Source organism: Varanus komodoensis, unplaced genomic scaffold (genome assembly GCF_004798865.1).
Source record: "Varanus komodoensis strain SLA01 unplaced genomic scaffold, ASM479886v1 scaffold14_1, whole genome shotgun sequence".
Taxonomy (NCBI): Eukaryota; Metazoa; Chordata; class Lepidosauria; order Squamata; family Varanidae; genus Varanus; species Varanus komodoensis.
Genome location: NW_025335438.1, coordinates 3862338 through 3877146, shown reverse-complemented (window position 1 = coordinate 3877146; position 14809 = coordinate 3862338). Strand labels below are relative to the sequence as shown.

Sequence of the window (14809 nt, the reverse complement as noted above, 5' to 3'; positions counted from 1 at the left end):
ACCTGTTAGCCTTATGTCCATTGTAGGAAAAACAATGGAAAGGCTAACAGGTCTATAATTCCCCATGTCCCTTCTACTACCCTTTCTGAAAATTGGGACCACTGATGCCACCCTCCAGTCCTCTGAAAATTCACCCGTTCACAAAGTCTCAAAAATGGAGGCCAGCGGGTGTGAGAGAACCCCTGCCAACTCTCTAAGTACTCTCGGGTGTAACCTGTCAGGGCCTGGCACCTTTGTAATGTCCAATGCCCTGAGGAGCCCCTCGACTTCAAGGGGGGTGACTCTAATCTGTGCCCCTAAGTCCCCAGCCTCATCTAATCTCCTATGCGGATATCCCCCATCCCGATTTGGGGAGAACACAGAGGCAAAATAGTCATTTAGCATCTGTGCCTGTTCCCTCATATCAGTCACTGGATCTCCTTCCTCCTTATTTACTGGTCCCACCACTTGTCTCCCCTTGCTCCTCCTATTTACATGCTGAAAGAAACCCTTTTTGTTGCTCTTGATATTCTTGGCAAGTCTCAGCTCATAATCAGCCTTAGCCTTGCGAAGAATCCTTCTGCAACGGGCCTCCTCCTCCCAGTACACCCTTTTGTCTATTTGCCCCAGTACCCATTTCCTACAGATGTTCCTCTTTCGTCTAATCCCTCTAACCACCTCCTTTCGCATCCATGGCGGCACTCTCCTCCGCCTCCCCACCTTACTGACTAGAGGTATCGTCAAGGCTTGCACCTCCAAAACCTCCTTTTTGAGTGCCATCCACCCCTCCTCAACTCGCTTACCTTCCAGTAACCTATCCCAGGAGACTTTTCCCAGTCTGGCCTTCAGTTGGCCAAAGTTGGCCCTCTTGAAGTCCCAGCTTCTAGTGCTCAACCTGCTACACGTTCCCAGTCCCCTGATCTCAAAGCAAAGGATGGAGTGATCACTCGCATCCAGAGCTCCCCTAATCTGTACTTCATCTATCAGCTCCTCCCTATTGGTCAAGACCAAGTCAAGGATGTTTCCCCCTCTTGTTGCCTCTCAGACCCTCTGTGTGAAAAACCCTCCCTCTATAGCTTCTAGGAAGCGACGTGACCTGGCTGTCACCACCGAGTGAGTCTCCCAACTAATATCCGGGAGACTGAAATTTCCCATAATTACTGTGTCGCTCTCCCAAGATATCCTTAGAATCTAGCCTGTCAGGACATCATCCAGGGTCTCAAGTTGATCTGGAGGGTGATAACATACCCCCACTGTCAGGTCCCTTTCCCTGTCAAAACCCCTAAGTTTCACCCAGACTGCCTCTGCCAAATCCCCATCTGTGCTGCATTCTATCTCACTGTATCCTATCCCTTTCCTGACATATAAAGCCACGCCCCCACCTCTCTTTCCCTTCCTGTCCTTTCTAAAAAGGTGATACCCTTCTATGTTCACATTCCAGACTTGCCTTTCATCCCACCAAGTTTCTGTGATTCCCACCAGATCATACCCTCCTATTCCCAGGACAGCTTCAAGCTCTTCCTGCTTATTACCCATGCTCCTAGCATTGGTGTACATGCACCTCAACTCCTTCCTATCGCTTCCTTTCCTTGGAGTTCCCAGCCTCCTCCTTCCTCCCTGATACCTGGCCCCTCTCTGCAGGAGTCCTGTCAGTCCCTGCAGTATCTCTAAAACCCTGCTCCCAGAGCTCTGATCCTCTCCCCACACTTGTCCAGTGCAGACACGTTACTGGGGGGCCTGAACCCCCCCCAGCTCAGTTTAAAGTCTTCCAGATGAAGCTCACTAGAGCATCTCCAAAAGACCTTTTCCCCATCCTCGTGAGGTATAACCCGTCCCTTGCCAGAAGTCCATTGGCAAGAAACTGAGTGCCGTGGTCGAGGAACCTGAAGCGTTCCTTCTGGCACCACACCCTAAGCCAGTCGTTCACCTCGGAGACCCTCCTGTCCCTTCCTGGCCCAAATCCCCAGACCAGTAAAATTGACGAGAAGGCCACTTGGGCATTTGGCTCCCTCAGTTTCTTCCCCAAGGCCTCAAAGTCCCTGGTGATCCCAACCACACCCTGCCTGGCCACGTCATTTGTGCCCACATGGATCACCAAGAGCAGCTGGTGACGCCCAGATTGAACAAGATGCTCCACTCTGTCCTTCACATGCCGGATGCGTGCGCCCAGCAGGCAGCAAACCTCCCTTGTCTCCAGGTTGGGGTGGCACACCGCTGCCTCAGTGCCCCACAGCTGGGAGTCCCCAACAACAATCACCCGCCGCCGTGTGTTCCTGGTGGTGGTGGGTGGCCGTGCCCTGGCCCTCGCCTCTTCTGCAGCGGCCCCCTTGCTGCCTGTCATCTCAGGCTGAATGCAGAATGCATATCGCAGCTATGGAAGTGTCAGAAACATCTCAGACTTCTAGTTATTCCCATACCTTTAAAGTACGGCTAGGTATGTGAAGTTACTTGGGAATGGGACATTTTCCTCAGCCATCATCTGGTATGCGGACAGTAGCTAAAAGCTGACTTGATGCTACTAATAGTTTTGTGGAATCACAGAATATACCCAACCCTATGTATATATGACCCAGTTCCATCTTTTGATTTTCATCTATTAACTAGATCCTCCCCATATGGATTAAAAACGCCAACAGCGACCACATAAAAACAGTCACTTAAGGCAGCCCAAAACTGGAACATTGCAAAGATCCCTAGCTTCACATTGTTATTTAAAAATGTATGCTGAAATCCACCCACTTATCTTGAAAGTAAGTCCTATTCAACTAAAGCTGAATTTATATCTGAATAAACATGCACAAGATTAAAATGTTAAAGTTCACTAGTTTCAGTAAACATGTACAACGAATGGTTTTAAATATGGCGGCCTTCATACAACATTTAGCATACAATGTTAAATCCAAAAGACTGCAACAACTAAATTATACAGTAACACACTAGAAGAAAGTTCTACAATTCCCAGCATTCTCTTAAGTAGTTCACAACAATGCAGTTCTAACTATATCATTCATACCCTACCTTCCTGCATCAGTGGATATAGCCCAATCATAGCCATTGTAGCCACTAGAAGTTCAGTTCTCTGAGACTCTCAGCTTCCATTTTTAAAAATTAACATGTGCTTTAAGATTACTGTGCTTTAAGATTCCCACTGGTCAAACTGAGTCTTCACTACACTTCCCCTGATTAGCAAAAGCAGAATAAATAACCCAAACGTATGAATATACATCATATGCACATAGAGTATAGAATTCAGTTTTTTCAGTGTGCATGAATTAGGGCTACCACTGTGCAGAACATTGTACTGAATACAGGACAGAGAGTCTTCTTATATGTGCATTGCTTAGGTAAACACTCAAAAAAGCAGCACCAGAACAGCTCAGGCTAAAAAGCAACACAGATATAAGTATGTGCACAGATAGTGCAATATTAACAGATTGGAAAATTCTGTGCACTGGTCTCACAAAATATTTAGAAATAGAAAGGCTGGCAGGTGCAGTGGAGAGGGTATTGCTGTAAATAAGATGTCTCTGCCTTTAGAAGGAAACTAAAGCAACAAAGAATCTGTCCACTTTCGGCTGCCTAGTGAAAGTTTCCATTTGAAAATAAGGACATCATAGTAACACTGACGGTAATTTGCTTATGAAATAATCTTTATAAACAGCAACTCAAAAGAGATCCAAATAATAATTTACCATGTGCCCAGCACCTCATTCATTTCTGTGTCCGCTACATATATACTGAGCTCACTGATGGCAGCAGGCATTGCAGTTTCATTCACTACTGATCTCTGAGAAAAGTGTGATTCTTGAACTATTGATGCTGAAGTAGCAGGTTTTATATCTGGAAGTTAAAAACATCAAGGAAGAGTGAATTTTAGGATTTCAAAACCATGTATGCCATTTTTATCACAGTTCCAAAAGATAACAAAATAACTAAAACAATCTTCAGGTAGTCTTAAATTATGTAATATTATTACATGTATGTCCAGTCCTCTCCATAGGATAGAACCTAGTCTATCTCACTGAAGAAAATGTGTGCCTACAGAGAAGGAAGAACCACATTTGCTACTTTCACTTCCCTGAAAGCCCAACAGGATATAAATATATATCCCAGGATATCTATATATCTATAGCGGCCTTTAAATCTTCAGTGTGCAGGCCTCATTCATATTTTACTAAAATGCTGCACTTTAAAATTTAAGCAAAAAACCTTAAATGTTATATATATACTTTTATTTTATTGAACAGTTCTATCAAAGTGTGAGAAACAAATTTTTATTCTTCATATATGAATGCTTATTATTTATACTGCTTATTTTCTACTAATGTTATTGCAACAATGAGATTTTAGTTGCTGTAGTCATCATTGAGGTTTTTATTAAAGCCAGCTTCAAAAAAGGATAGAAACTGAATACAAAAATCAAAAGCTGGAAAGGGTCACACCCCAGAACTATCCACAGTTCCACATGCCTAACAGGGCATACGGTTCATCCTTTCCATGATAACAACCCAACCATGCTGCAAGTTAAACTATTTTCAAAGGAGGCTCAGAGGCAGTTTGTGATATCCTGGTATATATGTGCATGAAGAGAAGGGTACCTAGAGATGTTGAGTCTTCCCAGAAGGGCAGCCTAGATTATGGAATATTTTTCAATGATTCTTTAATCGTTACACTGCTTTAAGCTGCACTGCAGAAATATACCAGTTACCTGTGTGCAGCAGGTGCTGGAGCATATGACCAAGAAAGCGCAATTGCATTCATGTCCTACTTATGGGCTTCCCACAGAGAGGTGGTTGTCACCATGGAACTGAATGCTGGTCTAGATGGACCCTTAGTCTGATCCAGCACAGCTCTTCTATTAGAATTCTCTGACAGTGTCATAAGTGGAGATCAGGTAATACAGTTTACCTGACCTTCCAAAAGGCCTTTGACAAACCGCTCCCCAAAGATTCCTGAGCAAACTTAGCAATCATAGAATGGTTGGCTACTCTTATGGAACAGTAACTAGTTAAAATAGTTGAAAAACAGAAAGTGGAGAGTGGGGATAAATGGTAACTTCTTTCAATGGAAGGATGTAAACAGTGGGGAAATTTTATATTGTGAACAGTTCTGATCACCACATGAGGAAAGACACAGAGTTGACAAAATAGAGGTGTTTAAAATTATGCATAGTGTGAACAAAGCGGAGAGTGAGGCATTTTTCTCCCTCTCACATAATACCAGAACCCAGGGTCACCCCATGAAGTTGACTGGTGAGAGATTCAGGACAGATAACAAGTACTTCTTCAGTGCATAGTTAAGCAACAGAATTCACTACCACAGAAAGTAGTGATGGCCACCAATTTGGATGGCTTTAAAAAGTGATTGGACACATTCATGTGGAAGAAGGTTATCGATGGATACTAGCTTTGTTGGCTATGTGCTACCTCCATTAACAAAGTTGGTGTGCCTGCGTACACCAGTTGCTGAGGAGCTTCAGTAGCTGGAACTCTTGTACACATCCTGCTTGAGAGATCCTGTGGGCAGCTGGTTTATCACAGTGTGAATGAAGTGCTGAACTGGATGGGCCATGGGTGTGATGCAGCATGACTGTTCTTATGCTCTTACAATAAAGGCTAATCAATAATATAGGACACATATTATAAGGAAGCATTTTCTTCAATATGTACGATCTTTAGAGCTATCTGCTAAATGCAGTTCCTTAAAGTAAAGACAACAGAGGCAAAATACAATAATGACTTTACCTGTTTCACATGCAGCTTGAGGATTACAGTATCTTTCTGTGGATGCAAATATAACTGCTAACCCAATTTCAGCTTCTGAAATTATTCTATATTTCTTCCTATTAGAAACAAAGGCAGCAAAACAATTGCAAATTCACTTAACTATACCCTCAAAATTTTGCTTTTAAAAATTACAGCAAAGAAATAGATCTCCACCCAGAATGCAAAATAATTCAGCTAGAACCCAGAGGGTATTGCACAGCATACAAGAAGCATGGCAGGTCATCTTTCTCCATTGCAGCTTGAAGGGAAATGCACATGTGCAGGCACAAGTCCTTCTGAAGTGCAGCCTTAATGTGCTTGCAGCATAGGCCAGTCTGAAGAAATATGCTAGCGAAGCACAATACTATGAAGCTGTGCTATTTCCTGCCCTGGAAGCGCAGCTTCCAGAATATCAAACTGCACCCATCTGTGATGTTAAGGCACCATTCCCAAACTTTGAACCCTAAATTGAACAAGCTTTTTACTGTTCTAATCTGGTTGGGTCAGTTAAATTTGTTTCCCAAGATAAAACGCCTGAGAGACAGTATTAACATGCCATCATTTGCTTTATTTTAAAGTTTTCAGTAATGACATTGCAAAGAGGGATCACTGGAAGTGTGTGTGTGGGGGGGGGTGCACATGAATGTGCAAGAGAGAGAGAGAGAGATCCCACCATTTTCTAAAGCTCAATTCATATTGCACTATAAATGTACATCACTCATACTGTAGTCAGCTAAGTATCACAATGAAATAATCATGAGTTCTGACTTACTTTCCTATTTACAACTATGGCAAGCAACCTATGCACAATCTCTACATTTTATAATTTCATGAAGTGAGCAAAACGGTTACACAAAGGATATTGTTGTAAGTGATTTTCGGTCATTGTGTCACCTATATTGATGATATGTTGCCTTCCACTGAGGTCAGCGGGGCCAGGGCCCTACGAGTTCTGAGGCTGCCTTCTGACATCCCAGGTAAGCTGGTTAGGTTCCTAGGCGTAACCAACAGTTAAAACTCTTCTAGATCTAGGTCTATTAGAAATGTATTTTTTCAGGATGCTCACATCAACCCTTTAAAAACCAATGGGCTGCTGCACATGAACAATGATGAGTGGGTCCTTTTAGCCCCAAACCAACAGTTGGCTCCTCTGCAGGTTGTGGAGCCAATAGGATACAATTGATCCCAAATGTATGAGTGAAAACACATACACTTTTCACTAGATTTAAAAATGGGGTTCAGTAGAACACCATATGACAAGTTAAATCTCATCAAACTCTGGAATGTGGAGCTGTGGAAGACTTCAATTTTACATTCCCCCCCACCCCGCACTGTCAGGGTATATTTGACCACAAAAGGTTGATCCACGAGAATTTCACAGAAGTCCTATTAAACCAGAGCACACCTTTTTAGAAATTCACCAGTTCACATAGTTTCATGCAATGAAAAAATCTTATACTACCTCAGAGAAAATTACTTGTTGAATTAAATCTAATTGACTAGAAATACACAATATTTCTGCCCCCATTTGTATTAAAGGTGAAGGTTTCCCCTTGACATTAAAGTCCAGTCATGCCTGACTCTAGGGGGCGGTGCTCATCTCCGTTTCCTAGCCGAGGGAGCCAGCGTTTGTCCGCAGACCGTCTCCATGGTCATGTGGCCGGCATGACTAAACACCACAGTGCACGGAACACTGTTACCTGCCCACTGAAGTGGTACCTTTTTATCTACTTGCTTTTGCATGCTTTCAAACTGCAAGGTTGGCAGGAGCTGGGACGGAGCAACGGGAACTCACCCCATTGTGCAGATTCGAACTGGTGACCTTTCGATCAACCAGCCCAGCAGCACAGCGATTTAAACCACTGTGCCACCTGCAGTCCCCCATTTGTATTACAGCATCCTTAATTATTTGTAGCTCCTTGTTCAAAAAAGCAATCTAGAAGAGTATCCAGTTACTAAGACTTCAGCATTCATATTTTAGTCATAGGCAATCCTACTGCACCTTTGCAAGGCAGCTGTGGTTGTAGCAATCAACTTCATCTCCAACTCAGAAACTGCTGGTTGAGAGTTTGTGGCTCCTACTTCAACAACACACACATCAGCTGCTATCAAAGAAGCAACATCCTTTGCTTCCTCTGTTATCAGCTTTGCTTCTCCTCCTCCAAGTTTAATTGCTGGACTCAGTTTTGCATACTAAAATTGAATACAAAACCCACAGTTTAAACAACATAACTTATATTAGTATAACTTCTTTCTATAATATTCTATATTATATTATAGTATAAATTATAATATAATATAATTTCAGAATGTAAAACAGGGGCAAGTAATGTAAGGGTTACTCAAGTTCAAAAATGACAATTACAAAGATTAGTATTTCAATGTTTTCTTCTAGTTTATCCCATTATATTTCTATAAAGATAAGTTAAGGAGCAATCCAATGAAGTTGCCATAACTCTCTAAACCCTGAGAATGATGAGCATCTAACTCAGGATGGAAGGACTACGGAGGGAAGCATTGTATCCACACTCCTTCAGAACAGCAAAAGTAATAGTATGTCCTTCGAACCTGCTCATGAGTGCTAGAACCTCAATTCTGCCCACCTCCTCAAGTATCTCCCACTGTGCCAGCTCCAAAGTTGCACAACAGCATGAAAAGAACTGGTGTCAGCTGTAAGGAAAATGGGAGGGTACTTTGCGGTCGGACTCCCAGCTCTGACCTCAGGACACATTTGAAGGTCAGAGCTGGGACTCCAATCTATCCTATGCCTATCTAGACAGTATCTAACTTCCAAAGTTTTGCACCCTAAAAAGATAAAACCTGCAACTTTGGACCTCTTTATCTAGATAGGTAAGTCAGAGGCATTCTGCAGAGCACTATTTTGTACACTTAGCAATGGGAACAGGAAGATATGGGAAGAAGTCCATTTCTGATTTCACTACACACCAAGGCATGAGAACAAGCCGCTGAGACAATGGTCTTTCAGCCTGTTTTCTACTTATTTCTAACATCTCTATGCCAAATTGCCTTTGCTTATATGAATGTAGCTCAACAGATCACTCTAAATAAACTAAAAGTACAAAATTGGCTCAAGTTCAAAATTCTGCTGGGTTCAAGAACCTGGATTAGAAATGCTGCATGTGTGCAGTTATTAGTCAAAACATCAGATTAATTATCTACCTTTAAAAGGACACAGAAATTCATTTTCTTATGTACAGCCCACTTTCCTTATTAAACAGATGTATGGGCTCCACCTGAACAACAGGCAGCAGGGACACATTACTGGTACACACATCACTTCCTGGCCTTCCTGGCTCCACTACCTCAACATCTGCACATTGAGAACAGGGCACTCCCACATGAGTGGATAGCCCATGCAGGTCCTCCATTTAAACAGGGTTCCCTGTGTGTGAACAGCACCCATGTAGTCATTGAGGGACACTAAGAAGCCAAGCCAGCAGCACGGGCCTATTTCTCATTTTTCACACGGAGCTTCTACATGCATATATCAGATGAAACAGGTGAATAAATACAATTAATCTGTGGTTTAACTTCTGTAAATGAATATACATTAGAATTCTTTTTGACACAGAGCAAATTACCTGCTTAGCTGTCAGAAACAAAAATGTTTTCTCTCTGAAGATAGTTTTTCTTCCAGGACAAACATTAAGATCTAATTTCTCACTCTTAATACTTGGTTCATCAATTGGAGGATAAAACCTGCAAAAGATGAAACAGCAATAAAAATGTAACTTGCATTTTAAAGTACAGTAAACTAGCTTTCATTTTAAAAATAAAATTAATGAATGGCATGAAATGATTTTTATGAGTACATTACAACTGAATGCCAAGAAGGAAGGTACTTTTACCCCTTACTCCTCAAACTTACCCTATGTGCGTATCTTTTACTCTGTAACCAATATCTAGTTTGATATGGTTATACTGTAAAATCTTAGGTCATGTGCCTCTGCACATGGGCTTAGCAATAAAATGCTGCTTTTCCTCCCTATCCCAATGGAAATCATGAGCTACAGTCTAGGCCAGTGGTGGCGAACCTATGGCACATGTGCCACAGCAGGCACGCAGAGCTTTCTCTGTCGGCACGCAAGCCAAGTCGTCCCAGCATCGCACTAGCAGCCGAGCATCAGATAACAGCGCACATAGGGGCCATGTGCATGCTCGGAAAGGTGAAATGGCACCAGGCGATGATGTCACGAGCTGCATCTCATCAGCTGCGACTCGTCTGAGCTTTCGCATGGCCGGTCAGTGTGCTGCCAAGGACATATATGTATTTGCTTGGACTGACTGTGAGGTGTTTTTCTAAACTAGGACCTCAGTTTTCTTGTTTTATTGTAGTGTTGGCACTTTGCGATAAATAAGTGAGTTTTGGGTTGCAGTTTGGGCACTTAGTCTCTAAAAGGTTCGCAATCACTGATCTAGGCATTACTGAACCTGCATAGTGTTCCCTATATTTTTGTACACAGCTTCCTTCTTACATGAGTGCAAAGACAACTACTATATTTACAGTATGAGCTATATATTACCAAGGACAAAAAACCAAAGTTGTGTTTCACATGATATACCCACTGCGCACAACGTATTTACTAAAAACAGTTAATTGGTTTAAGAAACAACTGAGATGAACAAATAAAAATTAGAAGTGTAGGAGCAGTTCAGTTCAAATACCAAGCCCTTTCTAGAGACAATATAAATTTTAGCTTTAATTCTAGATCAAATGTCATATAAGTCTCTCTGTTTTAGAATGGCATGAATGGCTTATACAGGATGTGTTCTATTTGCTACTAGAACCTTCAAGAGCCATGCCAGGTGCAAACTATCAATTGGAAGCTATGTTAAGAATAAGAACAGGACTGCAACTGAGTGCATGCTCAGCCCTGGAATTTAATCAAGCGCACAATTCCCTTCACAGAAAATCCACTCCTGTTTTATCCACAATCTAGTCAAGAGGTTAGGGAAAACATTTAACTTCTTGCTTGTTGAACTTGTTGAACAACTGGAAGTCTGAAGTCCTTGCTGATCAGCCAAAAATCATCATGCCAGCCATGCCAACTGGAAACTCCAAGAGCATTCATTAATCTGTTGAGTTCCACAAGCACCTAGGCCACCTTAGCAAATCCACCTACTATGCAAAAGGGAAAGGCCACTACAACCAAAATAATACCACTCCACTTTTTCAAGTGCTCTACTGGTTACATTTGGTTCTATCTAAAACTCATAGTGCAGGTTCTTGTTTTTAAATGTTTGTATATATCCTATCCATAAAAACTAAGAGCCCATTAATAATGCCACGCTCATAGAAGCCCTGTAATGAAAACCTGTTGCAGATACCACTTCAATGGGGTGAGGGGGACAGTGAGCAAGAGTGTCTTTTTCCCTAGTCTGGCATTTGCCCTAGAGATTTTTAAACTTATAGCTATTACCTTTCAGGCCCTTGTAACTGCTCCTTTGCCTGAATTGCCTGGATTAATTCAGCAAAATACTCTGGCTTCACAATTGGTCGACCACAAATCAATGCACATATTGTCTAGAAATAAAGCAGAAAATTACTCACACAATTTACAAAGCAGTACTAACACAGTGTTCTACCTCTGCATTTTTTTATGTCCCTAACACTCCCCTTTCCACAGGTTGATGGTATTCTGTTAAACAGTGGATATGTCAGTGAAGGCACTGGAATATAAAAATATGAATATTTATATGGATATTCACTACCATCATCCATGGATACTATTCTCACTGCTTCATTATTTCTTAGAAGTAGTCCAATATAATAAATTTGCCTCTGATACCCACAAATCCCTCAGCTTTTGAATCATGCAGCTCCTTTATTCCTGTGCCTTATAACATTTCTCCCCAGATTCCTAGCCAATACAATCTGACCTTTCCTCTGATTCTTGAAACTGCACTTACTATCAATAGTCTCCTTAAAATCCAAATGTTTGCAATGCTCTTGGATAGAATATCCAGGTTTTGCCTCAATTATCCTTCTGTCAAAGTAACAGTCTTGTAGCGGCTAGATGCTGTCTGGGTGGCCATAGGAATTTTGGCAGATCCAGCTGTGGGGTCAGAAGATCATTTTGACTTTTTGAGCTCAGAGAGCCTCGTGCTCACAGGCAGCCCAGAAAGAGCCGTACTGGTGCTTAACCTCCGACATGGGGTTGAGCCAGAGTTCCAAGGGGACTCAATACTAACAAGCATATGCCAATACTAGCACCATAACAATATGTTCCAATGCCAGAACTGGCTTTTCAGACCATGAACCATTTTGGATAAGCTTAAATTCAGGAAGAAGGACTTAGTATCTTGGACTAGCCAGGGTGAGATAAAAATGAATGCTGGACTTTTGTCTTGGAGGGAACAACTCTGCAAGGAGGATGACCCATTGTCCTGAGATACCTGGGAATTACTTCATCATCAGCCAACACAGCCAAAGACTCATAGAAAGTAGACATGCTTGGTCAGGTACCACAGAGGAACAAGAGTTAAGGTCATCAATGAGCAATTAAGCACCCTTCCAACAATTAGCATTAGTTTGGGAAACTCATCTTTCAGATAGCCACACATAGAAAGGAATAGTATAAAGATCGGGACTTAGAACAAAAATGAGGCACATTCTGAACATGGGGGTGGGGGAACTCTTGACCCAACACAAGTGGAGGCCAGCTCTGAAGACAGAACTTGCTCCCTTCTTGCCCACACATGGGACTACTGTAGAGATTTTAACCTGCAGGACTGGTAATGGACTCCTTTTCTCATTCTCTCCACTCTGCCCCCGCCGTCAGCTTACTCTCTGTTACACAGGAAGTTGTCTCTTTAGAAATACAGGAAAAGATTGGGATGCAAGAGGAATATTTCCTGTCTAGACAGCATCAGGTTAAAAACTTGTGCTCACGCTATATTTTCTGCTGAATAAACTTTCCTTTCCTTTGAAAGTGCTGTGTGTTTGTGTAAATGAAAACCAAAGCTTACTATCTCTGGCAGAACCAGCAAAAGATCCCAGATCTCTTGAGGCAATCTGGCAGGCAAGCACCTCCTTTTGAGGTGTGCTGCTCCTCAAGATTACCTGGCATAACAATGGAAGGGGAGGAAACAGGTGCTGCCATGAGACAAAGTTTCTTGGTGGTAATCCAGTCTTCTCTCACACTCTGAAGTGCAACATTTAGATAGCCAAAATGGCCATCAGTTAACTACGGTGGAAGGAGTATGGGGGTGTCGCTTGCTTCTATGCTCCTTCCACCCTGTGCAGAATGCCTGCAATCCTCCAAGTTCAGAGGGTTACAAGCATCTAGACTGAATCGCACCCTAAAACACATGTACATGGCAGCTACTAGTATGCTAAAAATAGTAGTCTTTCTTCCTTTCTTTGTTCCTTATTCCACTCCACACCTACTTGAGACAGCTATTTCACTGGCTATCTAAGGCTCCAATTCTATGCCCACACATAGAAATAAGCTGCACTGAACACAGAGGAACACTTTCCAGTAAATTGGAGTGAGATTGCACTGTAAGTTAGTTTCTTTATACAATACCTAAACCTGATGCCTCTGCAAAAAATGTTACAATACTACAGGACCTGCTGCCAGAAAACCTCTGCTTTTAAATGAAATATTAAAGTGAGTTGAAGAAACAGAGTAATATTGTTACATTTACTAAGAAAGAGAATGTTATTGAAACAAAGCATTCAAAAGAAGCCATGTTAGGCTCGCATATGTGCACTCCCACACAAAACTTACCTTCACAGTAACTTTGACTGAAGCCATAGCAAGGTGAGTACATTCTTCTTTCCACTCATTCACTACATGGCCTCCCAGTTGCAGAATATTTTTATTTAAAAGACTTTTCTGTGAAGCAGTTAAGCATGAAGAGCATACAACCAAAGGGTCATATTCAACTCTGGGTAGTGGAAAACATAAACTGTATTATTTATAAAGCACCAGCAGTGTTCATCACACTTTACGGAGAACACAAGGCCAGATGCCTTCCCCAAGGACCTTATATTCCAATATTCTACACAGGTGAGAGAAGGCAGGATTAACCTTCCAAAAACTGTGTTTGCCTCCGTTGCATGTTTTTGGCTCAGGGAGACAATGTAATCTAGCAGTTAGAGTCCCTGAGTGGGATTTGCGAGACCCAAGTTCTGCACTCGGCTATGAAGGAGAGATATGGAAGTGTAGGACTATGGAAAGTTGTGAAAGTAAGGGCAAGGCTTTGTGCTGAAACTGCAAGTTGATAGGAAGCTACAGGAATCCAAGGATGATGTATCAAATGACCAGGGTCACAAGGGAAATTAATGATTTTGGCACCCTACTGCTGCAGAGATGTGAGGGGACCAAAGTAATACAATAGAAGTAGGGGAAAAGATGGCAGTGAGGTGGATGACAGATGAGCAGGGAATGGAGCAGAGATCTTTCTAAGGGAAGAGAGAAAGTTGCATTTTTTAAAATATTGCAAAAAGCAAAGCAACACCAATTGATTACACACTGCATATAGGGAACTAGAGAAAGAGAGGAGTCAAAGATAAAGCCAAATCCACATGGCTTATAACACTGTCAATGGGTAAGCAAACAAAGGGGGGCGGGGAGGAGCTGGAGGAAAGATTAAATATTTAGTTTTCCTAGACAGATATTCCAAAGCTTAATCAGTCAAGCAGTACAAAAATATACCAATTCAAGGGATTTCAAAGCTTTTGTCAGATTTACAATTAAAAATTACATTTTCCATTTTTAATTCTTCCTTGGAAACATTCTATAGTTTTCAAACTATGAACCAAGCTCAGAGTTTTCCTTGAGCAAAATCTGATCATACCTGTACTTGCTGCCAAAGACTCCAAAAGTGATCCTGTCACCTGATTTCAATATTGTGGCAGTTCCATTTGGTAGTTTTTCTTCATTGACAAAGGTACCATATTTGGAGGTGTCTTTTAATGTTACTTCAGAAAATGAAGTGGGTTGACTCTTAATAATTGAAAACACAGTATTTCAGATATCAAAAGCATCTAGCCATACTATTAGTAAAAATAAAAATATATCTTCAGTGAAACATTG

The 14809-nt window shown here is 41.8% G+C and overlaps 1 protein-coding gene across 3 annotated transcripts in view; it reads right to left on the bottom strand.

Annotated features, from left to right (window-relative positions):
* The window catches only part of NBN (nibrin), a 34169-nt gene that overhangs the window by 15460 nt on the left and 3900 nt on the right, over nt 1–14809 (bottom strand). For all 3 annotated transcript variants that reach the window (XM_044423863.1, XM_044423864.1, XM_044423865.1), the window contains exons 3-9: nt 14571–14719; nt 13499–13658; nt 11186–11289; nt 9347–9464; nt 7747–7937; nt 5724–5821; nt 3672–3819 (exon numbers count right to left, since the gene is read on the bottom strand). In XM_044423863.1, the coding sequence (XP_044279798.1) occupies nt 3672–3819; nt 5724–5821; nt 7747–7937; nt 9347–9464; nt 11186–11289; nt 13499–13658; nt 14571–14719 (968 nt within the window). The remainder of the gene's footprint in view (nt 1–3671; nt 3820–5723; nt 5822–7746; nt 7938–9346; nt 9465–11185; nt 11290–13498; nt 13659–14570; nt 14720–14809) is intronic.